The following is a 24,946-nucleotide window of genomic DNA, read 5'->3' as shown; positions in this document are numbered from 1 at the left end:
GCCCCAAAGACCCTCAGGTTGTTTCCCCTTTCAGGAGAATCAACTTCCCTTTAGAACCTCCTGGTAAGAGGTGGCATGCCCCAGGGTTGCAGATTCCGGACTCTGCTGTTTCACCTGTACAGGTGAGTGTTTGGGGGACTTCCGGTCTAGATGACTGTCCCTTTCTGTGACGTCGTCACCTTCCCCAGTCCCTCCTGGCCACGCCCAGTCCCTCACCCCTTCCACTCCCCCCTCCCTCAGGGTCCTATAAACAGGTGCTCAAACTGCACCTGTCCCATCCTCCTCGGAGCTTAGCTGCTATTCTGGACTGGATTGCTCTTGGAAGTGGATTGTGGCTCGGCAGCATTTCGAACTGACTGAAGGCTGGGGGCAGCTGTGGGAACTGCGCTTTTAGGGGGGCTAGTTTACGGGCTGGGTGACCTGAATTGGCCACTCCAGCCTGAATTCTCTAGAGATCTAGGATCCAACCCCAGGGTGCGGGCGGGATAGATTTGCCCACCTTTTGTTTGGTGGAGTAGGCTGCTGCTAGAACGCCCCTAGGAGCGCTAGGAGGCCCCTAAAACCAAAGTGTGGGCGGTGCAAGAGTTCCATCTTTTACCTTACAGTATCTTCTCTTTTGTCTGACCCGGGGTGGGGGGGGTCTGGGGAGGAAAGAGGAGCATTGACCTTTCTTTGTCTCCAGGTCTCTCCTCTCCACCTCCCCTGCTCACTTAGGGCCCCAGATCTGCCCCCCCCAGGGAGAAATCCCTTCTGAAAATTGTAAAAGTTGACCACAGAAGTACTTTTTCAGGGTTCTCTCAGAAAACGCGGCCAAGCAAGGGGGGGATTGAGTTGTACTTTTTAATAGAGTTGTCCCCAAGATTTTTTTTTTTATTGTAGGATCTACTTTTTTGGGGGGCAGAATGGCAAACTCAGGTCTTCAGCTGTTGGGGTTCACCATGGCTGCTCTGGGTTGGGTGGGACTGATTGCGTGCACCGCGATCCCGCAGTGGCAGGTCAGCTCCTATGCGGGGGACAACATCATTACAGCCCAGGCGATGTACAGGGGGCTATGGATGGAATGCATAAGCCAGAGCACGGGCCTCATCAGCTGCAAGATGTACGACTCGGTCCTCGCTCTGCCGGGTGAGGCTGGGGGGCACTGGTCTCTTGGGTCTCGATGGGAGATGAGGGGAGGGAAGGGCGGGAACTGCTGGAGCTGGGCTTGAGGGTGGCGGGATCCAGGTTCTGGGGGAGAGTCACAATGGGAGTTTACCAGTCCAGGGGGCGAAAGGCTCCCTAGGGGTCTTTGAGGAAGGAGTTGGAGGGAAGTTCAGAGTTATGTGAAGGAGGCAAATGGCTGAGGTGAGGAGGGAAGAAGCTGAGGCTGGTAGGGGTGGAAACCCTAGGTGGGCCTGGGTGGAGGCAAGTTCGGAAGCTCCTGTGTTCGAGGAGGAAATGAAATTATGTGAAATTATGAACAAAAGATATTTTTAATATACTCTCCCTTTCACTTCCGATTTCTCTTCATTCTGCTTACCTGCTATAAAACTTTAATTAGAGCTCGATACCCCTCCAATTCCTCACCTATCCAACCTCTAGTCTGTCTTCTCGGCTCTTTTCTCTTACCCTGAATTAGGGCCTTAGAAGGCACTGAGAGGAGTCAGAAAGTAGAGGGCTGAGGGTGGTTTAGGGCATGGGAAGCTCGGGTCCTTAAACATGGACGTGTGCTTGTGCGAGCCCTAGGTGGAAGCAGAAGGACGAAGGTGCAGGGGCCCAAAGTCTCGGTCCCCTGGGGCCTTCGGCGAATTCGAGAGCAACGGGAAAACCGGGGCCGAAATACTTGGGTTTCTGAGGGATTTGGCGCCCGTTGGCTGTGGCCTCTAATCTTATCTCCCCGATTAGCTATAGTAACTAGCACCCCAGGTTGGTGATAGCGAGGCCGGCGGGAGGTCACCGGGTGGGGCTCGGCACGCGGAGCCCGGGGCTTCGGGGGACCAGCTCTGCCCCCCGTAGCCGCTCCCCGGGGCAGTTTCACCGAAACTTGGGCGCCCCGGGCGTTGTCCGGGAGCTGAGGCGAGGCTGGCGGGCGGGGCGAGGCCGGGGCCCACGGGAAGGCTCAGGTGCGGGAGGAGGGAGCAGGGCTGCAGGGGGAGGGGAGGGGAAGGAGCCAGGCGCTGCTGGCCCAGCCCCAGCCAGCCAGGAGACTGGGGCCCGGGCCGAGTCTGAACACAACTGGGATGGCCCGGCCGCAGAGGATGGTTCAGCTATTGAAGTCAGGGCTAGGTGTGCGGGATTGCTGAAAGATGAGCCCCTCCCGGAGGGTCCGGGGGTCAGTGGGAGGGAAATGACTGACTGCTCGCTATGGCTATGGCGGAAGCCGGGACACTCACTTGGATCCCGAGAAGGTGCCCTTAGACTCCAAAGCCTTCGTCCTACTCGGTACAGCTCCTTAACTTGGGAGTAGTAAGGTCCAATAATAAGTCCAAGAAATAGAATTACAAAGACCTGTGAGAGATCTTGCCTTCGAAAACTTTGCATTAGGAACCTCAGGTAGTTGCTGTAAAATCAGTATTATATAAACTATAAATGTGAACTATTCAGTATAACCCAACAGGGAGGGGAAGACATGAACTCGATTCAAATTACACAACAGAGAACATATGTGTAAATAAAGAGATCTGGAAAAAGTGCTGTTGTGTAGGGAGAGCTTGCTTGAGGCCTTCTGAGCCACTATTGAAGAAAAATCTTTTTTTGAAGGGAAAAGAGGACAAATGGGAATCTATTTCAAATGTTGTCAAGGCAGTAGGGAGGAAAGCAAAGGTTCAGTCAGAAGACAGGGCAAAACTAAATGAATAAATGTACCTTTGGCAGTACATTTAGCATATATGAAATGTAATAAAGATTGGAGTCAGATATTACAGGTAATCTTGCATGGAAACAAGAATTTATTCAGTAGACAGAATAACTGATAATTTTTGAGGAGACAGGTAATGTGATCAGACTGGGTCATGAAAAATATTATTTTGGCATCTCAAAGAGGAAAAGATTAAAAGCAAAGACACTAGTAAGGCAGTAGATTACTAAATTGTCCAGGTGAAAGGTGAAGACTGCCTAAGACTGAGTGGGAGAAATATTGAAGAACTGTCAGAATTTGGCATGTTTGGGATGACAGAGTAAAATCTAAGATGACTATGGTTTGGGCAATGAGGATGCAGTAGACAAATAGGAAAGGGTCTTTTTAGGGGGGAAGGGGAGCATTTTAGGGGAAAGATGATGAATTTCAGTTTAAGTAGTTGCCAGTATTAATATCAGGTATAACTATCCAATAGATAGTTAGAAATGAGGAACTAGATCTCAAGGGAGCAATGAGTCTAGAGAAAACGTGAGACTCAAAAGTGTTAAGGTACAACATGTAGACATAACATAGACAATGGAAGCACTGGTCCTGGAGTCAGGAGTACCTGGGTTCAAATCTGGTCTCAGACACTTAATAATTACCTAACTACCTAGCTGTGTGGCCTTGGGCAAGCCAATTAACTCCATTTGCCTTGCAAAAAACCTAAAAAACTAAACAAAACAAAACAGACAATGGAACTTTGAGGAACTGGCTTTAAGATGTCTCTGGCATACCTAAAGAACTTAGAAAACTCATTTAAAGTTCTCAATGCTCTGGGAAACTCACTAAGAATGTTAGGTACAGAGAAGGCTAAATATTAGTACCTAGAATTTCCTTATGTGAGGAGTCCCTTCCCCTAACTGAAGGCAATAACAATAAAACTCCTTGCCCTTCCAGCTTTCTCGCAGGCCACCCGGGCCCTAATGGTGGTATCATTGGTTTTGGGCTTTCTGGCCATGTTGGTGGCTACCATGGGCATGAAGTGTACACAATGTGGGGGTGATGACAAGGTGAAGAAGGCACGAATTGCCATGACAGGCGGTATAATCTTCATTGTGGCTGGTGAGTAGTTCTCTTTCCCCATACCCCAAGACTCTTGCCTGAAGCCCTATCTCCCCTTTTCTATCTTGGTGAATTTAGTAATATTGCTTTAGACCTGGGACTTTGTCCAGGCTTCCCTTGGACAAATAACCTGCTTTTTAGACTCTTAAGGATTTGTAAAGTGTGGTTATAGGGATTCATAGGTTCTCTCTCTCTTTTTTTTTTTGCAAGGCAAATGGGGTTAAGTGGCTTGCCCAAGGCCACACAGCTAGGTAATTATTAAGTGTCTGAGACCAGATTTGAACCCAGGTACTCCTGATTCCAGAGTTGGTGCTTTATCCACTGCACCACCTAGCCATCCCCTTAGGTTCTCTTAACACATTATTCATTTCCTCTTTAGGTCTTGCTGCCCTCATTGCTTGTTCCTGGTATGGCCACCAGATTGTAACAGATTTTTATGATCCAATGGTCCCTATGAATATTAAGTAAGTATTGGATTCTATATGGGTACCTGAGGTCACAAATGGGAGCTGGGATTCATGGAGTGTTGCAGAAAGAATGCCAGAGAACTTAGGGCTTTTAGGCCAAATAATTGGGTACTTTTGATCATAACCTCCTGGATCTCTCTCCACAGGTATGAATTTGGCTCTGCTATTTTCATCGGCTGGGCAGGCTCTGCACTGGTTATTTTGGGAGGTGCACTCCTCTCTTGCTCTTGCCCAGGTAGTGAGGGCAAAGCAGGGTACAGGGCCCCACGCTCTTACCCCAAGCCCAATTCTGCCAAGGAATATGTGTGAAAGAGCTGGGTTTCCTATGCATCCCCCCTCATCCCAGCTCCAAAACATCAGGAGTTGGGGTGAGATGACCAGAAGTGAAATCTGAGCCATTGGGGAAGGGGGGAGGGCAGAGTTCTCCAGGCCCTTCTATTTACTTCTGATGTAGTCTACTGGAAGGCCAAGGGAATAGGGAAGGGGAGGTGGGAGATAAAGGGTAAGAGGTATTCTTTTTTGTATAATAAAGAAATTTGTGTTTTGGACTTGGCTGTTCTCTCCTGAGTCAGACTTCTGACACCTGCTCTCTCTCATTCACATCTTGATTTTCATCTGAGGTTCTTTACCTGTTTGCGTCCACTTCTTAAAATATGTATCTTACTTCCCAGTTATTTCAGTGCTTGCCTCATTTTTTTTTTAGGTTTTTGCAAGGCAAATGGGTTAAGTGGCTTGTCCAAGGCCACACAGCTAGGTAATTATTAAGTGTCTGAGGCCAGATTTGAACTCGGGAACTCCTGACTCCAGGGTCTGTGCTCTATCCACTGCGCCACCTAGCCACCCCTACTTGCCTCATTTTTACGTTGCCTTAGTGTACCTAATTCTTCCTAAGTTCTCCTTAGTTTTGTTTGACCCAGTTCCAATCCTAGGCTCTCATCTTCTCTGCAAGGGACAAGAGATTTAGCTCTATCTATCTATCTATCTATCTATCTATCTATCTATCTATCCATCCATCCTTGTTTCCTAGCTTTCCATAAAAATGCATTTTTAAATGAAATTTCCCACCATAAAAACAGCCCATTCTACCTCTCTCCCTATGGAAGAATTGTCTTACTGATGCAGGTCTGTGATATTTGAAAAAAGTAGATAATAAAAAGATGAGGGTAAAAAGCTATTAGAATGAGTATCTTTCAGTCTTAACAGGTCCCATGCAAATAGGCAGGTGCTATATGAGTTTCATCATATACAATTCTGTTTCAATTCAACTGTACTTTCTGGGGCCAAAAATGGGGTGAGAAGTAATTTAAATGGTACAGGTAGAATCTGTCATTCCACTTAGTGTACAAGCCATGGAATAAGGGTGACTTGTGGTTAATCATAACCACAGTCCCTTCTCTTGAACCTGGTAGAGCCAACCACACTTTTAATCTTTCCTAGATTTCTGGTCATTATTCCCTTGGGCTTCCTTGTGAAGAAGGAAAAGGCCCACCTTTATTAGAATAACACATATATACCCTTTCAAAAGTATGTCTTTCCCTCGTCACTGGTTTTCATTTTTTTAAATTTATTTTTATTAAAGATAATATTTGAGTTTTACAATTTCCCCCCAATCTTGCTTCCCTCCCCCCACCCCCACCCCCACCCCACAGATAGCACTGTCAGTCTTTACTTTGTTTCCATGTTGTACCTTGATCCAAATTGGGTGTGATGAGAGAGAAATCATATCCTTAAAGAGAACAGAATTCTCAGAGGTAACAAGATCAGACAATAAGATATCTGTTTTTTTTCTAAATTAAAGGGAATAGTCCTTCAACTTTGTTCAAACTCCACGGCCCTTTATCTGGATACAGATGGTACTCTCCTTTGCAGACAGCCCAGAATTGTTCCCAATTGTTGCACTGATGGAATGAGCAAGTCCTTCAAGGTTGAACATCACTCCCATGTTGCTGTTAGGGTATACAGTGTTTTTCTGGTTCTGCTCATCTCACTCAGCATCAGTTCATGCAAATCCCTCCAGGTTTCCCTGAAATCCCGTCCCTCCTGGTTTCTAATAGAACAATAGTGTTCCATGACATACATATACCACAGTTTGCTAAGCCATTCCCAATTGAAGGACATTTACTGGATTTCCAATTCTTTGCCACCACAAACAGGGCTACTATAAATATTTTTGTACAAGTAATGTTTTTACCCTTTTTTCTCATCTCTTCAGGGTATAGACCCAGTAGTGGTATTGCTGAGTCAAAGGGTATGCACATTTTTGTTGCCCTTTGGGCATAGTTCCAAATAGCTCTCCAGAAGGGTTGGATGAGTTCACAGCTCCACCAACAGTGTAATAGTGTCCCAGATTTTCCACATCCCTTCCAACAATGATCATTATCCTTCCTGGTCATACTGGCCAATCTGAGAGGTGTGAGGTGGTACCTCAGAGAAGCTTTAATTTGCATTTCTTTAATAATTAATGATTTAGAGCACTTTTTCATATGGCTATGGATTGCTTTGATCTCCTCATCTGTAAATTGCCTTTGCATATCCTTTGACCATTTGTCAATTGGGGAATGGCTTTTTGTTTTAAAAATATGACTCAGTTCTTTGTATATTTTAGAAACGAGTCCTTTGTCAGAATCATTAGTTGTAAAGATTGTTTCCCAATTTACTACATTTCTTTTGATCTTGATTACATTGGTTTTATCTGTGCAAAAGCTTTTTAATTTAATGTAATCGAAATCATCTAATTGGTTTTTGCACTGGTTTTCATTAAGAATTTTTTTTCTCTTTGGGAAGACTAGTTACTCTCCTGATCAATAGTGAAGTTTAGTATAATGAAAAATAAATTTTATTTTCAATTATTTCTATGGTAACAACTGCAGTTTCATCACTCATACAAGACTGCCTTCCTTCAAAGAGATCTTAGTCCTTTTCCAACTACAACTGTTTAAAGATATGAGTCACTTTGAGTCATTTCAAGGATAATTTTAAATATCATTTTGTGGCTTACATACTGATTTTAGAGCGTAATTTACAAGATGAAGTATGACTGTATACTATATAGCTAACAGGTTGTAGGTCAAGGTTAGTTAGGTCTCATTCAGTCCCTCAGTACCATCAGATATGCAGGTCATTGTCTGAATCTTCCAGGTAGGTAGTCATCAAAATTAGAGTCATAAAATATATGTATATATGGTTTGTAGAAGAGTCTAGGGCAGGATAAAGCAAGGATTGTTGCTTAGAGGAAAAAAGGCAGTGTTAGAATGAAGGGATGTCTTTACATAGTGTTCTCCTCCAAGGCTATTCCTTCAGTCCTTTCCAATCTGGTGGTACATGTGATATTTTTATGGGTATGTTTTATTCCCAAATATGAGTGGAGTAGTGGTTTTGCTAAAGCTTTTTTTCCTCTAATGGTCACATAATGCTACAGGTATTTATTTAATAAACACCTGTCAGTTTATTCAATCTCCACTCTACCTGGAGCTTCCCAAGAAGGTGGTCTAAGTGTTGTTATTGTATTTCTTTCCATGTGTCCCAGCCCAGGTTGCATTCCAAGAATTCTATGGTGGTGGGAGTGGGGGGTGGGTGGGGATGTTCAGAACAATGGAATTCTCATAAACACTGTAATCTTTTCCTCAGTTCTTGCTTACCCATCTCTGGACACTGAGGGAGCCACTCCCCAGACATGTCATCAGCTAGGGAAGGACTTTAGTCCCTACAGAAGCCTGAGAAGTTAATCAGTAACTTTTACTTTAGGGAGCTAGGTGGTTTCAATGGAGAATGTTGGATTTAGAAACAGGAAAGCCCGAGTTCAAGTAAGACTCTTGTGTCTTGTGTGATCTGGGCAAGTTACTTAACTCTCTCATCCTCATTGGGGATTATAATAGCACCCACCTAACAGGGTTGTTTTGAAGATCAAAGGAGCTAACAAATGAAAAGAATGTTGCAAAATGTAAAGTACTAGAGATGCTAGTAATTATTAATTTAATTCCTCCACCACTTGAGACCATATATCTATTCCTAACAGCCTCAATCTTACTTCCATGTTCTAATTATTAAAGAGCCTTACTTTTCCAAACTAAAGTGAAAGGGTAGGGCAGGATATCCCAGGTTTCCAGTTTCTTTTGGGACAGGCAGAGGTCAAAGGGCAAATCTTATGAAGTCCATACCTACAGAAGTAGAGGATAATGAAAACTTGTCCCATCCTTTAGATCCTTAGTTTAATGGAGCAGCTAGGTGGCATAGTGGATGTAGCACCTGCCCTGGAGTCAGGAGGACCTGAGTTCAAATCCGAACTCAAGACAACTTAATAATTGCCTACCCTGTGTGGGCCTTGGGCAAGTCACTTAAACCCATTGCCTAAAATAAACGAAATTAAAAAACAAAAACAAAAACTACACTAGATCCTTAGTTTAACTTGCCATCTCAAATTCTTTAATTCTCCAATTACTAGGACTTTACCCCTTAGCTCTCCAACTACCAGTCAAGGCTTTAAATTCTCCCAGATCAATTATATGAACTCGGATCAACATCCCATAGCTCCGTGGGGTGAGGCAGTTCTTCAAGAGGACTGAAGATTTCTATACTGAATAGCAGGATGGAGAAGGAATCTAAATGAAAAGAATTAGGAAAAAAAGGATTAAAAAGGAAGAGGGGAGGTATTTAGAACCAAAGTTTGACTGGCTGATTTCTAGCTCTGCCCTCTATCCTTTCTCAAGTTCACTAAATTCCCTTTATAACTACATGATTTCTAACACCTTTTCCATCTTTTATTCCTATTCCTAATAAACATTGGATTAACTTTTATCCTCATCCCCAGCTATCAGCTCCTCATCCCTTTTTCCTGTATTATCCTAAATATATTCTTTCTGGGGGCAGCTAGGTGGCGTAGTGGATAAAGCACTGGCCTTGGAGTCAGGAGTACCTGGGTTCAAATCCGGTCTCAGACACTTAATAATTAGCTAGCTGTGTGGCCTTGGGCAAGCCACTTAACCACATTTGCCTTGCCAAAAACCTAAAAAAAAAAATCTTTCTGCAGATACTGTTTTCCAGTTTTTCTCTTTTTGGTAAGCCTACGAAAGGCTGACCTTTATCTTGTCACTTCAAAGTAGGCCAGAATATTCTACCTAGTAGATCTGACTCACACATGTCCTCATGCAGCAGTCCTATCACACAAACTTGGCATATTTTGCAGAAAGGCAGGGGGAAAGGCAAACACAATAAGAGTGAACTGAGGGCATTATGTAAAGTAGACCATGTTAAGGCAAGGATTGGACTGAGAATAGGAGTAGAGAAAAACAGGGTGGACCAAGGCAGAAGAGGTTAAGAGGAAGAAACAGAAGAATCAACAAAAGAATGCAAAAAGTCTGTTGTACATGAAGAAAAGAGAACCTTTTCCAATATTGTTTTATTTCTTTAAATATTTTCCAATTACATTAAAGAGGTACCATTTTCATAGAAAACTGATAAAGTATATAAAGGACAAAGTATGGAGCGGTTTCTTACCCAAATGAGTATGAAGTTCCCATGGCCCAGAGACCACAGAATCTAGAAGAGAAATGAAGCTGCAAGAGAACAAGAAGCATAGCTGAATGCAGAGAGGTCCTTCAAAAAAATGCTCTTCATGTCTTATTCCCTGCTCAGCACAAGGGGTCTCTGAAGACATGTTGTAAAGAAGCTTTAAAAGGCAAGAGTAGAAAAGAACAAAAACCACTAAATTCTGAACTTAAACACTTAATGAGTATTTCAATACACAAGAAGATAGAATAATTCTTTATGAAACCCTGAATCTCCATTTAAACTTCTTGCTTAAAAAGAAAGCACATAAATACAATAATTTATTTTCAAAATTGTCCTGTGCTTTTTATAATAAACTTTTTTTTTTTGCAAGGCAATGGGGTTAAGTGATCTGCCCAGGTCACATAACTAGATAATTATTAAGTGTCTGAGGTCACATCTGAACTCAGGTCCTCTTGACTCTAAGGACTGGTCCTTTATCCCACTGTACTATCGAGCTGCCCTCTGAACTTTTTAATGATCTTTTTAATGTATTTTTAAAGTGTTACCATGGCCCTCTTTTGCATAGGCCCACTGTCTTCCAACCTAAAAAAATTTTAAGGAAAAAGCAAAAGAAAACAAAAGCAATCTATATATGCAGGGCCATGTGTGGAAAAAAAACATATCTTTGAACTCTGTATCCATCACCTCTCTCAGGAAGTAGGTAAAATATGCCTTAGTTTCTCTAGAAATGATTGACCATTGCTTTAATCAGAATTCTTAAGCATTTCAAAATTTTCTTTATAATTCTGTTGTCCTTGTAATGCTCACTCTGCAATCCTGCATAACCAGGATTAACTGAAATAATCTCAAAATTTCTTAGAATGTATTAAGATTCTCTTACATTTATGTATAATTTGTTCAGTCAGTTCCCAATTAATTGTCTAAGAGGCGATCTGAGATACTCTCTTATACTCTAATTCTCTTATCTATTCATTCTCTTTTATTCTCCCTTTAAGTATAACAATGTTAGTTATGCTTGTGACTGACTATTCTCCACCCTAGTCCCCACAGCCAATTGTAACTAGTCTGGAATCACCTTTCTATTTTACTCTTCCATACTTCTGTTAATCAAATCATAAATACCATGGCAGATTAAAAAAAAAGCTAACAACTAGAATTTGGTACGTACTATTAATGCAACAGAATGAAAAAGAGAGATCAGTGTAGGCTGGAAGCAACTTCATGGAAGGGGGTGCTTACTTGAAAAGACAGAATTTACCTCAACTTTTCTATATGTGTCTAGCAAGATACAGCAGGAAGAGCTAGAAAGAGAAATCTTATTCAAAGTATTCTCAGACAATACAAAATACCTGGGAGTCTATTTGCCAAGACAGACTCAGAAACTTTTTGAAAACAATTATAAAACACTTCTCACAACAAATTATATCAGATTTAAATAACTGGGCAAATATCAACTGCTCATGGATAGGTAGAGCTAATATAATAAAAATAACAATTCTACCAAAACTAAACTACCTTTTCAAAATTTCAAAAAATTATTTAATGAGTTAGAAAAAATTGTAAGTAAATTCATATTGAGAAATAAAAAGAATTTCCAGGAACTTAATGAAAAAAAGTACAAAAGAAGGGGGCTTAGCCCTACCTGATCTAAAATTATATTATAAAGCATCAGTCATCAAAACTGTTTGGTATTGGCTAAGAAATAGAATGGTGGACCAGTGGAATAGACTAGGTGTAAAAGCAGGGGCCAATTATAGTAATCTGCTGTTTGATAAACCCAAAGAATCCAGCTATTGGGATAAAAACTCTCTGTTTGATAAAACCTGCTGGGAAAATTGGAAGTTAGCATGGAAGAAACTTAGATTAGACCAACACCTAACACCCTATACCAAGATAAGATCCAAATGGTTACAATACTTAGACATAAAAAACAATACTACAAGCAAATCAGAAGATCAAGGACTAGTTTACCTGTCTGATCTATGGAAAGGGGAGCAATTTATGACTAAGGAAGAGTTGGAGAAGATCACCAAAAGCCAACTAGATGATTTCAATTACATTAAATTAAAAAGCTTTTGCACAGATAAAACCACTGTAACCAAGATCAAAAGGAATGTAGTAAACTGGGAAACAATCTTTACAACTAATGATTTTGACAAAGGACTCATTTGTAAAATATACAGAGAACTGAGTCATATTTTTAAAACAAAAAGCCATTCCCCAATTGACAAATGGTCAAAGGATATCCAAAGGCAATTTACAGATGAGATCAAAGCAATCCATAGCCATATGAAAAAATGCTCTAAATCATTATTAGAGAAATGCAAATTAAAGCTTCTCTGAGGTACCACCTCACACCTCTCAGACTGGACAATATGACCAGAAAGGATAATGATAATTGTTGGAAGGGTTGTGGGAAATCTGGGACACTACTACACTGTTGGTGGAGCTGTGAACTCATCCAACCCTTCTGGAGAGCTATTTGGAACTACACCCAAAGGGCAACAAAAATGTGCATACCCTTTGACCCAGCAATACCGCTACTGGGTCTATACCCCGAAGAGATCATGAAAAAGGGTAAACACATCACTTGTACAAAAATATTTATAGTAGCCCTGTTTGTGGTGGCAAAGAATTGGAAATCATGTAAATGCCCTTCAATTGGGGAATGGCTTAGCAAACTGTGGTATATGTATGTCACAGAACACTATCGTTCTATGAGAAACCAGGAGGCACAGGATTTCAGGGAAGCCTGGAGGGATTTGCAGGAACTGATGCTGAGTGAGATGAGCGGAACTAGAAAAACACTTATACCCTAACAGCAACATGGGAGTGATGATCAACCTTGAAGGACTTGCTCATTCCATCAGTGCAACAATGGGGAACAATTTTGGGCTGTCTGCAAAGGAGAGTGCCATCTGTATACAGATAAAGGGCCGTGGAGTTTGAACAAAGTTGAAGGAGTATTCCCTCTAATTTAGGAAAAAAACCAGATATCTTATTGCCGCATCTTGTTATTTCTTAGACTTTTTGTCTCTTCCTTAAGGCTACGATTTCTCTCTCATCACACTCAATCTGGATCAATGTACAACATGGAAACAAAGTAAAGACTGACAGATTGCTTTCAGTGGGGGGGGTGAGGGGAGGGAAATAAGATTGGGGGGAAAATTGTAAAACTCAAATAATATCTTTAATAAAAATAAATTAAAAAAAGAGATAGGCTTTAGACAGGGATTCCAGTGTGATCATGATTGAACTTTATGGGCATGGGGGAAATGGGGAAAAGAAGAGATGGAAAAGAACATTTACTAAGCATATCTACTCTGTTAGGCCCTGCAGTAAGTACTTTACAAATATAATCTCATTTGATTCTCACAACTCATTACGCAATGCTCTTATTGTCTCTTTTATAAACTGAATAAAATGAGGCAGACAGGAATTAATTGGGAATAATGCATAATATAAAATAAGAATACGAATATTAAATTGAATGAAATTGAGATTATCTGTCAGGGTACATAAGGTGAAGTCAATTATGCAGGAGTCAAAAGATCTGGGCATTGGGAGACTTAATTCAATGGATCCAATATAAATGTTTTAGTTGTTTGGTTTTGGTGTACAGATAGATTTTTAAAATTTGTCTCGGGGTACCTGTCAGATTCTACGTGCCTCTTATTGTTTTCCTCCTTCCTTGAATCGGATTTTTTTTTCAAATTCTCCTTTAATGAATGAACGGGAGGAGGGAGGGAGGAACAATGAATGAGAGGAGCATTACTCCCTCCACTTATGTACTGCTTTTTCTTTCATCGGCCAGTACCCGAGCCCAAATCCTTTCCCATCACCTCTCAGCCCAGGACATAAACCTAACTTTCCTCAGAAAAAGAGCCAGGGTGAGCGTTAGAGAGTTCCTTAAGCTGTCGGTGTGGAAGTCCAGGATCCTAAGTCCCCTCTCAAGTGGGTGAGGATGCGGGGACCGGAGGTCTTAACTATGTTTAGCTAAGCTGCAATTTCAAAGCTGCTTCCTAAAGCCTGCCCCCACAACCACACACTGCCCCGAATCCCCGATTTCTGGGCCCACTTTACCACTCCTTCCATCTCACTTCCTCATTGCTCTTTCGTCTGCACTAAGAGCCGGTGGAGGCCCCGGGGCGGCTGGCCGGGATCAGCCTCGGCATTTCTGTCTCCTCCTTGGCGTCCTTCCAGCGGGCCGGTCGCGCGTTGATGGCGTCACCCAATTCGGACTCCCGGAGGAACTCCCGTATTTCCTCCTTCCGCGCAGTGGCGAGGGGCCCGACTTCAGCCCGCATTGTGACGTCACCGGCGAGCCTCGGCGCCGGGGGCGCTGCCCTGGCAAGACTAGGCTCCGGAGCCGCGTTCAGGGATTCTTTTTAGCAATCTGAAATGGGGCTCAAGAATTAAAACTCAAGAGTGCAAGGTAGTGTTGGAGGGATCCTTGAGCCTCCTCCCGAATGTTCACGAACGGAAGTTACTACGCGATGGAGGAAAACCATAGAGAGACACAGACCGAAGGCGCCTAACTTTGCATAGACCTAGTTGCTTTTCTTGGGGGGAGGGTCACAGAGCAGTAGGTCACGCGGAAGGGCGTGAAATGTCGTTAGGGGCAGTTGAGGTTAAGGATGGGAGGAGGGCCGGCGCGTGCGCACCGCACTATTTTATGATTAAAAAAGCAAAGCTCTAGGCCACAGTCGGGCAATACGTCACTCCTCCAGTTCCGCGCGTTTCTCTGATTTCCAGCTCACTCCGGGACCAGGGTGGACGGGGGTGGGGAGGTGGTCGAGAAGGAGCCAATCCCCTTCCACCGGGATCCACACCCCACCCCCAGTTCCTTTCCGGGGCGTGACTTTGAAGCTTCCTTCTGGAGCTTGCGCAGTACCCCCGGATGGGAGGAGAGGCTAGAGGAGTCCGGATGTAGCCTAGACCACCGGAGCAGGACGTGGGTGGGTCGCCGGAAGTGATGTCAGAAGGGGAGGAAAGGGGGAGAGGGAGGACTCTCTGGGCGGTAAAATGGCGCCTGTCAGGCTGGGGGATGTGGCGGCAGAGGCAGCGGCCCTGCTTCCGAGCGGTTAAGGCATCCCCCGAGTGTGGGGGGGGGGAGACCAGCTTCAGGCCCGCGCCTCAGACTCCGTGGCTCCCCCTCCCCTCTTTCCGCCTTTTCGCTTTATCCTTCCTCATTCCCAGCCCCTCGCGCCCCACTCTCCTAGCGCTTCCCTTCCTCCCGCCGGCTTCCCTGCACTCAGCCACCTAGTGCGCCTGCGCCGCGGGCTTCCCTCCCCCCTTTCTGAACCCTCCCCCCCATCTGCCCCCTTCTCTCTCCGTCCAAGGACCCTACCCTGAAATCTCCGGCCCCCATTTAGGCGTATTTTCTTCTCTTTCAGGGTGCACTAACCGCAGGTCCCTTAGGACTTGCCCCATCTTCTTGCTTCCTTAGAGACATTTCTCCCTTTTGGGGGGGGGACCTTTTTTGAGCCGCACCCCCCCCCCCGCCCCTGTCCCAGCTGTAACTTTCTAGTGCTTGAACCCCGTACCTTTCCCCTCCCTATTGCGGGAGGGGGAAGGGGAGGCACTGCCCCCTGGGGGCCTGGCTGAGCCGGGCCCCGAGGCCCCCAGGGCCATAAGGGCCAGGGGCGTCGGGATGATGAGGACTCAATGTCTCCTGGGTCTGCGCACCTTCGTGGCCTTTGCTGCCAAGCTCTGGAGCTTCTGCCTGTACCTTCTGCGGAGACAGGTCCGAACGGTGAGACTGGGGTGTCAGCAAGCGGCTGGAGCTCTCTCCCCCCCTCGTTGGATTTGGGGGGGATCGGGAGAAGCAATCCGGAGTAATTGGTGGGCTACTCTCGTTGGGTCTAGGACAGGAGTTGGGTAAGCATGTATATTGTGAGATGTGGCCTGCTGGGGGAACCTCCACCCTTGAGCTGGTTGAGACTTTAGTAGGGCAGAGAGTTGAAGAAAGGGTTCTTCATAAGAAGTCCTGTTGACAAGGTCCCGAAATTTTGCTAAGGGGTAGGACTTGTTGGCCTGGGGGGAGGGTTTCTATAAACAAACTGATTAAGTTTTACTTAGGAATCTGAGTTGGTAGAAAAACTCTTCTGGGGACATTTTGTGTATATGTGTCCTTAAATTTCTACTAACCTTTTGTAGCAAGAATTGAGTCAGGTCTGCAAAGGGGTTAGATTTGAAGGAGACTGCTCTGGGAAAAGGCCTGGAGTTTAGGCAAGAATATGAGAGTATAAGAGAATTTAGATTAATGGGGGTTCTTGCCAGGAAAGACTTAAAAAACCTTTAGGAAAAATTTGAGATATGGAGTGTTAGTTTGTTTTATGTGGAAATCATATTTGGACAGAGTGATACTTAGAGTTGGATGTCTACTTGGTAAAGCATGAATGATCCGTGTGTGTGTGTGTGTGTTAGTGTTAGGAGATCCTAGTGATGCCCTATACTTCTATAGCCTTTCTCCTAAGGAGAGAATATTTTAACTTTTACTTTAGCTTATTATCTTCATGGGAGACAAATCCTCTTAATAAGGAACAATTTAGTTGCACAGAAGGCTGATGTAGAAAATTCCCAAAGTTCATCCACAACTTTAAATTAAATTCCAAGTAAAACAAAATATAGACTATTAGGGATGCCCCATTAATGAGAGGAAGATCAGATCCCCTGGATTGTAGGGAGTATTGATTACTTCTGTTTGACACTGTGGACTTCACCTTTGATTTCTTTTTTCTATCACAAGGTACTGACAGGGCTTCCACTATTATCCTTAAGGAAATAGAGGGCCTGAGCCCTTGATCTCTGAGAGGGAGAACTAAAATTGGGAAAATGAAGTAAGAGACAGGGAATTTTAGACTGGAGGAATTTCTGACTGACAAGTAATAGCTATATGGCTTCTCAGTATATCACTGTGCCTCAATTTCTATATCCTCTAAAATGGGGAGTTTTAAGACCCACCTCAAAAAATAGTGAAGTTATTTTCAAATAGGTGCTAGATAAATGTGAATTCTTACTAATTGTACTAGCACTAGATTTATTACCTGAGATGCCTTTCTGCTTGATCTTGCCTATATAATCGCTTTTTTTCTAAACTCATTCTTCATTCATTTTATCCCAGATATAGGAGAAAGAATTCCAGTCTCTTTTGGTACTGGGGATAGGGATCTTCTAAATTATCTCTTCTATTGGTCTATATCCAGAGTCAAACTTAGATTCTCAAGTCCTCCCATTTCCAGTTTCCTTCTCTTGGCAACTGCTTAGAGCATTTCCCTGCATGCTTAGCATATGAAGTCCAAGATACTGTAGGGAACCTTAACTGTCCTCTGCCCAATCAGACCTTTTCCTGGGGTAGGAGAATGAAAAGATACCATGGAAATAGGATAGTACACTTTGATTTTTAGAAAAGACCTCTTTGTTAAAAAGTCTAGGTTCCTGGGGTCAGGTAAATCTCACACTAGTTCTGTGAAGCAAGTCACTCAGGACCTTTGTTTCTGTTTTCTTTATATCTCTAAATCTATGGTCCTATGAGGACTAGGAATGAGAATAATTCTGAACAGGGGAGGGATAAAGATCAGGAAATTTGGGATTGGAGGGGGAGAAGAAATGTATCTGTCTCAACTTTCCTTGAAAAGTAATTCTTTGGACTTTCAGATAATCAGTCAAATTTTCCTAAAAGCTTGAGGCTTTAAGCAGTTAGACCGAACATCTAGGGAGAGTTGCTTTGGGGGCCAAGGTCCTATGTAACCCATGACTGCTAGTGATGATGGAAGTAGACAGGTGGCTGGTTAAAATAGGCTTCATGGCCCTTGGCCTGGAGAACTTAACTGACCTGACAGTCTGTGAATATGCATAGACCCAGGTGAGACAGACCCTAGGGACTGATCCTTCAGACCCCCACTCCCCCTCAGAGACCCAGGAATTTCTCCCAGTTCTCAGTTCTTTCACCTGACATTCAGAGATCAGAGACCCAAATAAATTAGTTCTATTGCAGTCTGCAAAAAGATAATGTTAAGAGCTGCTATAAAATATATTTGGGATATAGTGAGGGCTAGGGTAGAATTTTATAGGTGCCTGTCTCTTATTAGGAAAAGACTAATTCTAGTCAGAAGTCCTAATACTTCCTTCTTGTTGCCTCCAGATAATTCAGTATCAGACAGTTCGATATGACATCCTTCCTCTATCCCCTGTGTCCCGAAACCGGCTTGGTGAGTACCTAGAATCTTGGGAAACCATCAAAGGCTAAAAGTGAGAGTAGGATGGATGGAGCCTGAAGGTCAGCCACTAGTAAATGCCTTGGAGAAGCCAACAGACTCTGGAACAAGGTTCTCATCTCTTCATTTATTTATTTTTTCCTCTACATCTAGGCCAGGTGAAGCGAAAGATACTAGTGTTAGATTTGGATGAAACTCTTATTCACTCCCACCATGACGGGGTCCTGAGGCCTACTGTTCGACCAGGAACACCTCCTGATTTCATTCTCAAGGTCTGAGGGTGAATGGGATGGATGCATGTGCCACTACTCTACCCTCACCTCTCCATGTCCCTGTCACCCTTTATTCTCCTCCTTCTCCTGTGGTTTTCTGTTCCCTGCCCCTTGGGACTGGGGTAAAAGTGGGGCAAAAGTCTTTAGGGAGGGGATGATAGTAGGGATTCCCCCCCAGCCCCTCCTTGTCCCCCCCACAGGTCGTAATAGACAAACATCCTGTCCGTTTTTTTGTACATAAGAGGCCCCATGTGGACTTCTTCTTAGAAGTGGTAAGTTTTGGGGAGTTCAAGGGTATTGGGAGGGTATTTTAGAAAAGAAAAGTAATTTATGGAATCTAGGAGCTCTGTGAGGGATTGGGATTATGGAGTATATGTTGAGATTGGGGGGGAGTTTAGCTATATGTAGGAGACTTGAAAGAAGGGCACTGTAAGAGTGATGGGAAGAAGCACACTAGGAATGATGAGAATTAGCAAGGGTAGTTTTAATGTGATCTTATTCAACTCTAGCTTTGCCATAAGCATCTGTTTATTTTTGAGCCTTCTGTCCTTACTCTTGAATTTAGAGCCAGGATATATTAATGCTCAAAAAGAATGAAAAGTATAACAAGGGATTATGGGTTTGGTACCTGGTTCATAGAAGAGATGTGAGTCTCTCAGTCTATGATAACTTTCCATTTCCTTTTCCTTCAGGTGAGCCAGTGGTATGAGCTGGTTGTATTTACAGCAAGCATGGAGATTTACGGTTCAGCTGTGGCTGACAAGTTGGACAATAGCCGGAGCATACTTAAAAGACGATACTATAGACAGGTAAGGAGCCTGGATTCTGGATTTTTTGAAGAAAATAGGGGTTGGGAAGCCCAGATGTCTTAAAGGGGTGGGGGCACATTAAAGGTTTTCCGGCAAGGAGATAACATTGGTAACACAGCTCCTTTCATTAGGTTAAAGAACTAGGGAAGGTGGCTTCCTTTACTTTCTTTTTCCCTGTCCTTCCTTGTCATCTCTCTCATCTAAGAATATGAGAATAAGAGATTTGGGGCAGGTTGGGATTTGAGGAACCAGCCCCAGAGGGGATCTGTCTGCTTTTAGCTAATGCCTTTGTGTACACCATCTCCCAGCACTGCACTTTGGAGTTGGGCAGCTACATCAAGGACCTCTCTGTGGTCCACAGTGACCTTTCCAGCATTGTGATCCTGGATAACTCCCCAGGAGCGTATAGGAGCCATCCAGGTAGGGGTTGTTGAGGGAAGCCTAGAAAGTGGCCAAGGGAGGTGTGTGGGTGCTGTTTTCAGTCACTGATTGACTTGGGTGTGTGTAACCTTTGTAAAATGGGAAGACTTGTTCCTCCCTGCCTTTTTTCTCAGACTGCTGTTTTAGGAATAATTTAGAGTTGTGTGATATCTTTTTCTAAATATGGTATGTATTCTTACAAAGTTCCCAAGTCAAAATATTCTAAATGCAATCGAGGAGAACACTTTAAAAGAATACCATGACAAATTGTGTAAAATTTGTTTTACAAAGCTGGAATTTCAAGTATTGCAATTTAATAATTCATAATTATTCAATGACTTTCTATGATCACATTAAACTGAGCTATAAAATATATATTAATTTTTCTGTAGAGGAATATCGGATGTTCAGGAAAGAGGTATATTGGAAAGACTATTTGATTTGGAATATTAGACAACTCAATAGTTGAACAAAGCTAACCTTGGGTAAATCACTAAATTATTTGAGCCCTTTTTCTTATTTATAAAATATGTTGTAAGGTGAGTTCTTGGTAGTTATAGTTTATTTTTTCAGACTTGCTCAGTACTATTTTTTGATCCCTATTTTCCAGATAATGCTATTCCAATCAAGTCCTGGTTTAGTGACCCCAGTGACACAGCACTCCTCAACCTACTCCCTATGCTGGATGCTCTCAGGTGAGAAGGCTGGGATTGAATACTTGGGTCTGGATACTGGAGAGGTGTGTGTGGAATAAATTGCTGGGCTTAGAGTCAAGCAGATTTGGGTTTAAATCCTACCTCCATCACTTCTAGCTTTGTGACTTAAGGCAAATCCCTTAACCTGCCATCTGTAAAGTGAGGATATTATCTGTGGTACTTACATCACAGCATTGTTCTGTCATAATCAAATGAGAATATGTAAAACATTTTTGTAGACATTTAACATTATATATAAAATGTCTTTTGTTATTGCTGTTATGTTCTTGAGGAAATTAGGGGCTGGAGGAAAAGGAGACCTAGGGATCCTGGATCCTGTGTCAGTGGGTGAATGTTTATCCCCTACTATTCCCTTCTTCCCCTACCCCAGGTTCACTGCCGACGTCCGCTCTGTGCTGAGCCGAAATCTTCACCAACATCGGCTTTGGTGACATCCACTCCCCCTGCCCCCCCCCCCCCCCCACGCACACAAATGGAGCAGGGGAAGGGAGGGAGAGCCCTTGGGCTGCTTTCTCCATCCTCAGCCCATTTCTGAGGACTGCCTGGCCTGGGCCATCTACACTCCACTTGGAGGCCAGATGGACATACAAGCCCAGATACTGAAACAGCCTCACCATGTTCACACACTCCTGGAAACTCCAGGTTGGGATACAGACTGTGGCCTGGGAGGGCCAAAACAGCCCCCATGTCAGGGGTGAAAGACTGGTCAGAGAGGTAGGGAGAGACTGACCTGGGAGGGTCAGACAGATGCTAAACCAGCTCTGTTGTGATTTGATTTTTTTTTTTAAAAACTCTTGTAAAAAACAGATCTAATTCTTCACTGCTGCTCTAAGGGGTGGGTTTGGGAGGGGAACCTAGGGCTTCATATAGCCCACTGATTTCAATCCTCCCAACATCTTGCCAGCTCTTCCTCTCTTCCCTTTTTCCACTTGTAACCATCTTTTGCCTCTTCCCAAGTCAGGTCTTCTATCCCCATTGAACCATGCATTATAACTATGAAATTGAATCTGCCCAGGCCCATCTCTGGGATCTTGGGAAAGAGGGTGGGTGGGTCGCTGGGAAAGCTGTATTTATTGACCCATCCTCCCCTGCTTTCGGGAGAGGAAGTATAGATTTAGTGAAGACTAGTGATGAAGGGCAATGAGAAGGGAGATTTGCTTATCTGAGGGAGGCGCAAGGGTGCATCTGCGTTAGGAAGAGAGGCTGGTCAGATTTATAAATGGTGGAAAGGAAGGGGTAGTTACCGCTTATAAATGCCCTGCTTCCACTAAGAGAGTAAAAGGCGGACGGGGTCGGCACCACAGGTGGTAGGTGGGCCTCCAGTGTCTGACTTCTCCCTTCTTTTCGCTCTCATTGGCTCCCTTCCACATCAGTTCTGCACCGGATCTACTTCCACTTCCTTGTCACGTGATGCCCCACCATTTTTTTATGACGCCTCACGTAACCCTTATATTGACGTACTTCGCTTCCTTCCCTCTTCTACCTTTTGGGAACCTAGAGCCCCACCCGCTCAGAGATTATGCATTGTTTGCACTCCATGTTCACATCAGGTGCCTTTCTGGTTTCCGACCTCCATTTCCCTTTCCCACCTTGGCACTATTTTGTTTTGATGTCAGCAAAATGCCCTGTGTAGCAGCACGCTTTGTGAATCCGCTCGTCGTAATTGTCTCCATTTCCTTTCGGGATCCCTAGTGGTTAAAAAGTCTGCATCTGCTCACACCCCCATGGCGTCTGAAATCTGAAATATAGTCTGAGTCGCCTTCACCGTGCGCATCGGGACAGCGAATCCGTTGCCGTAATTTCGTAAATCCGTTCTGAAGCAGTTACTCCAGTGGCGTAAGAGGGAGGCCAGGTGGGCGGTTCTTGCGTCCGCCGCGTAGCAGGCCCCGCCCCCTGCGCCGTTGGCTCCTGCAGGGCGACTGGGCGGCTCCCGCCGGGGCCGGGGAAGCGGGGCGGAGTTGGTGAATAGGGAAGTGGCGCAGGTCGCAGAGATCGCTCCGCCGAGTGAGCTCACCCGGCCGCCCGTCTCCGTCGCCGCCGCCCCCCGCCCCGGCCCCGTCCGCCCCCCCTCCCCCGCTCCCCTCAGCCCATCCCGACCCGGTCCCTGGGAGGATGAAGTTCGTTTACAAGGAGGAGCACCCGTTCGAGAAGCGCCGCTCTGAAGGCGAGAAGATCCGAAAGAAGTATCCCGACCGGGTCCCGGTGAGGCGGGGCAGGGCGGACGTTACACTCCCCGCGGCGGAGCCAGCCTGTGCATGTGGGGACTGCGGCCGGAGCGGGGCACCCCGCAACTGCGTGGGCACCCCGCAACTGCGCAGGCTTCGGCTGCGGGGCCTTCCCGGGTCGGGAAGGGAATCCCCCCATCTGGAGAGCTGGGCACGGGGGCGGGGATGGCGTTAGTTTTGGGGTGTGGTTTAGGAGTCCAGAATGGGAATCGGAGGGATGAAAGCCGAGGTTTTGAGTCGGAAGCTAGCTATCAGGGAGACGCTGAAAGTCGGAGCTCCCCACTCTCAGTGCCAGCGGATGAGTTGAGGTCCTTAGCTATTTCCCAACAAATTTCCAGCCTGGGCTTGTGGACCACCGGGAATAGGAATGTCAGGATTTCTATTCATAGTTATACTTTATCGTAAGACAAATTGTTCTAGAGAGGATCTAGGTTCTAATAGTATTACCACAAGGGTTCCTGAAGAAGATTATTGGTATTGGACGGACATCTGGGATACAGAATCTCAGAGCTTAAAAGGGACCTCTTGTCTAATTTGCCCAGAAATTCCATTTCCAATCATATTTCTTACACATCTGTCATTTCCGACACTTGGTCATTTAACTCTTGCTCCTTCAAAGGGAGACTCACTAATTCCATTTCACTTTTGGTCGCTAAGCACTGGGAATTGTACAGAAAAAATGAGGTTAGAGAGTGTCCTTTTTAATTGGTAAGGCACCCCCCCCCCCATGTCAGGGTCTCTTAAGAATATAGCTCTTAGGGGAGGCAAGATCAGACTGCAGAATCAGTTTGTGCTAAAGCTGTGGAGCGAGGTCATATATAACCTACATACCCTCTTTTCCCCAGGTGATTGTGGAGAAGGCTCCTAAGGCCCGAATAGGTGACTTGGACAAGAAGAAGTACTTGGTGCCTTCTGATCTCACAGGTGAGAATGAGCAGATTCACAGTGACGGCATTGGTGGATGGGAAGATTGGTAGACTGGAGTGAATTTCGGTTGGAGGCACCAAGTAATCAGCACTTTTCTGTGATCTCTAGTGATTTTACATTTCTACAACTTCTCCCAACATTCCTTGCAGTTGGTCAGTTCTACTTCTTGATCCGGAAGCGAATTCACCTCCGAGCTGAGGATGCCCTATTTTTCTTTGTCAACAATGTCATTCCACCCACCAGCGCCACCATGGGTCAGCTTTACCAGGTATGAAATGGAGGTTAGTGGGAGGAAAAGCCCTGGAAGGACTTTGAATAGGTAAATGTGGTTCCTTGGGTTGGTAAAATTGCAGAGAAAGTACCAGCCTTGGTTGAGTAACTAACCTCTCACTTAGTTTGAGTGCCAAAAGGGTGGGCAAGAAAAGTTAATAGCTGGGGGCAGCCATTAGCTACCATTTTCCTGAGTCCTATATTTCAAGCAACTGTTATTATGACCAACTTTGCTGAAGCAAACTGTGATGAATGGGTCTCTTAACGAATTTGACCCACTGGTGGACAGGTTACCTCCAAATGCCAACTTTGTACCCCTATCCCTAGGAACATCATGAAGAAGACTTCTTTCTATACATTGCCTACAGCGATGAAAGTGTCTATGGTCTGTGAAGCTGCCTGCCCCCCCCAAGTGGGGGGGGCACCCTTCTCTAAGAAGAGTGAGGGTTCCCCTGTCTCCTCTCTCCTTATCCCCTACCTACCCCATTCTCCTTAGTTTCTTCACTCTGCTGGAAGACAAAACAACCAACCACTTCTTGTCAGGACCTGCAGTTTGCAATGTTTAAGACTCTTTCCCTCAGTCCATTCTGGCTGGAGTTGGGGAGGGCAAGGGTAGAGGAGACCCCCAATGTCTCTTTTGTTTTTTTCTCCCTTGGACCTAAACCTTTTTCTGCCCCTTCCCCTCTTCCCTTTCCCCCTTCCCCAATCTCTTCCTGGCTCTCAATTTCCTTTTTCTTTTTGTCTCACTCACTGATTGTTTTGGTTTCTGTTCCTTCCCGGACTTCAGTTCCTCCCCTCTCCTCTACCCCCTTCGTCTTCCCTCCCACAGGGTTGGAGTGGGTTGGAGTGGTTTGGAGTGGATTGGGGGTGGAGAAGATCAATAAAGAAACCACCAACTTAACTACTTTGCTTTCTGCCTTTTTATCTGCTCTTTTTCGTTGTCATGGGGTCCCTGAAGGGAGAAATGGGACTATCTTCGCCTGTTACAGTGGGATGGAAGGGTCAATTACAGTGGAATTGGTTCAGGGACGATATCGTCATTTACACATTTAATACAATTAGAATATCTCTCTGTGTGGAAAGGGGCCGTTGCCAATTTTACCTGAGCAAATGGGAAAGCGCTTTTAACTCGAGCTGAGACGGGAATCATGTCTCCCGGCAGTCTCTGCTTCC

At 44.7% G+C, this 24,946-nt stretch overlaps 3 protein-coding genes and 1 long non-coding RNA gene across 9 annotated transcripts; 3 read left to right on the top strand and 1 right to left on the bottom strand.

Moving 5' to 3' along the window:
* The first annotated feature begins 227 nt into the window (after positions 1-227).
* Positions 228-4,955, top strand: CLDN7 (claudin 7). Its single transcript, XM_074225454.1, has 4 exons — positions 228-1,125; positions 3,776-3,940; positions 4,320-4,404; positions 4,554-4,955. Exons 1-4 carry the CDS (start codon positions 903-905, stop codon positions 4,714-4,716), a joined length of 636 nt encoding a protein of 211 aa, XP_074081555.1. The 5' UTR covers positions 228-902; the 3' UTR covers positions 4,717-4,955.
* A 1,839-nt stretch (positions 4,956-6,794) lies between these two features.
* LOC141514544 (uncharacterized) lies at positions 6,795-15,107 on the bottom strand. Of its 4 annotated transcripts, none has more exons than XR_012476053.1 (3): positions 13,999-15,107; positions 9,901-10,072; positions 6,795-9,005 (listed from the first exon to the last, which is right to left on the bottom strand). It is a non-coding gene; the product is annotated as an uncharacterized LOC141514544 (long non-coding RNA). The 4 variants fall into 4 exon arrangements; XR_012476056.1 differs by having other exon boundaries at positions 14,016-15,104; XR_012476054.1 differs by having other exon boundaries at positions 9,901-9,959; positions 13,999-15,087.
* CTDNEP1 (CTD nuclear envelope phosphatase 1) lies at positions 14,786-23,498 on the top strand. Of its 3 annotated transcripts, XR_012476052.1 has the most exons (10): positions 14,899-15,670; positions 18,062-18,128; positions 18,288-18,406; positions 18,607-18,678; positions 19,099-19,215; positions 19,524-19,635; positions 20,246-20,330; positions 20,722-21,065; positions 22,044-22,203; positions 23,422-23,498. XR_012476052.1 is itself a non-coding variant. In XM_074225455.1 (9 exons), the coding sequence occupies exons 2-9, from the start codon at positions 15,569-15,571 to the stop codon at positions 20,780-20,782; spliced, it is 735 nt and encodes a 244-aa protein (XP_074081556.1). In that variant the 5' UTR covers positions 14,786-14,873; positions 15,312-15,568; the 3' UTR covers positions 20,783-21,357. The 3 variants fall into 3 exon arrangements, 2 of the variants coding, with proteins under 2 accessions (XP_074081556.1, XP_074081557.1); XM_074225455.1 differs by lacking the exons at positions 22,044-22,203; positions 23,422-23,498 and adding an exon at positions 14,786-14,873 and having other exon boundaries at positions 15,312-15,670; positions 20,722-21,357; XM_074225456.1 differs by lacking the exons at positions 18,607-18,678; positions 22,044-22,203; positions 23,422-23,498 and having other exon boundaries at positions 14,897-15,670; positions 20,722-21,357.
* On the top strand, positions 22,213-24,674 carry GABARAP (GABA type A receptor-associated protein). The gene is made up of 4 exons (XM_074225458.1): positions 22,213-22,553; positions 23,422-23,500; positions 23,653-23,771; positions 24,101-24,674. Exons 1-4 carry the CDS (start codon positions 22,464-22,466, stop codon positions 24,164-24,166), a joined length of 354 nt encoding a protein of 117 aa, XP_074081559.1. The 5' UTR covers positions 22,213-22,463; the 3' UTR covers positions 24,167-24,674.
* Positions 24,675-24,946: the final 272 nt, after the last annotated feature.

Source organism: Macrotis lagotis, chromosome 2 (assembly GCF_037893015.1).
Source record: "Macrotis lagotis isolate mMagLag1 chromosome 2, bilby.v1.9.chrom.fasta, whole genome shotgun sequence".
In the NCBI taxonomy this organism is placed as follows: Eukaryota; Metazoa; Chordata; class Mammalia; order Peramelemorphia; family Peramelidae; genus Macrotis; species Macrotis lagotis.
Note: the sequence above shows the minus strand (reverse complement) of the source record. Positions and strands in the feature narration are given on the sequence as shown.

Excerpts from the sequence above, each read along its gene's own strand:
- CLDN7 (XM_074225454.1), top strand. The coding sequence starts at position 903 with ATGGCAAACTCAGGTCTTCAGCTGTTGGGGTTCACCATGGCTGCTCTG. Across the intron at positions 1,126-3,775 it reads CTCGGTCCTCGCTCTGCCGG|CTTTCTCGCAGGCCACCCGG; the intron begins GTGAGGCTGGGG and ends TTGCCCTTCCAG. Across the intron at positions 4,405-4,553 it reads ATGGTCCCTATGAATATTAA|GTATGAATTTGGCTCTGCTA; the intron begins GTAAGTATTGGA and ends CTCTCTCCACAG.
- CTDNEP1 (XM_074225455.1), top strand. The coding sequence starts at position 15,569 with ATGATGAGGACTCAATGTCTCCTGGGTCTGCGCACCTTCGTGGCCTTT. Across the intron at positions 18,129-18,287 it reads TGTGTCCCGAAACCGGCTTG|GCCAGGTGAAGCGAAAGATA; the intron begins GTGAGTACCTAG and ends CTCTACATCTAG. Across the intron at positions 18,679-19,098 it reads TGGACTTCTTCTTAGAAGTG|GTGAGCCAGTGGTATGAGCT; the intron begins GTAAGTTTTGGG and ends CTTTTCCTTCAG.
- GABARAP (XM_074225458.1), top strand. The coding sequence starts at position 22,464 with ATGAAGTTCGTTTACAAGGAGGAGCACCCGTTCGAGAAGCGCCGCTCT. Across the intron at positions 23,501-23,652 it reads GGTGCCTTCTGATCTCACAG|TTGGTCAGTTCTACTTCTTG; the intron begins GTGAGAATGAGC and ends CATTCCTTGCAG. Across the intron at positions 23,772-24,100 it reads CCATGGGTCAGCTTTACCAG|GAACATCATGAAGAAGACTT; the intron begins GTATGAAATGGA and ends CCCTATCCCTAG.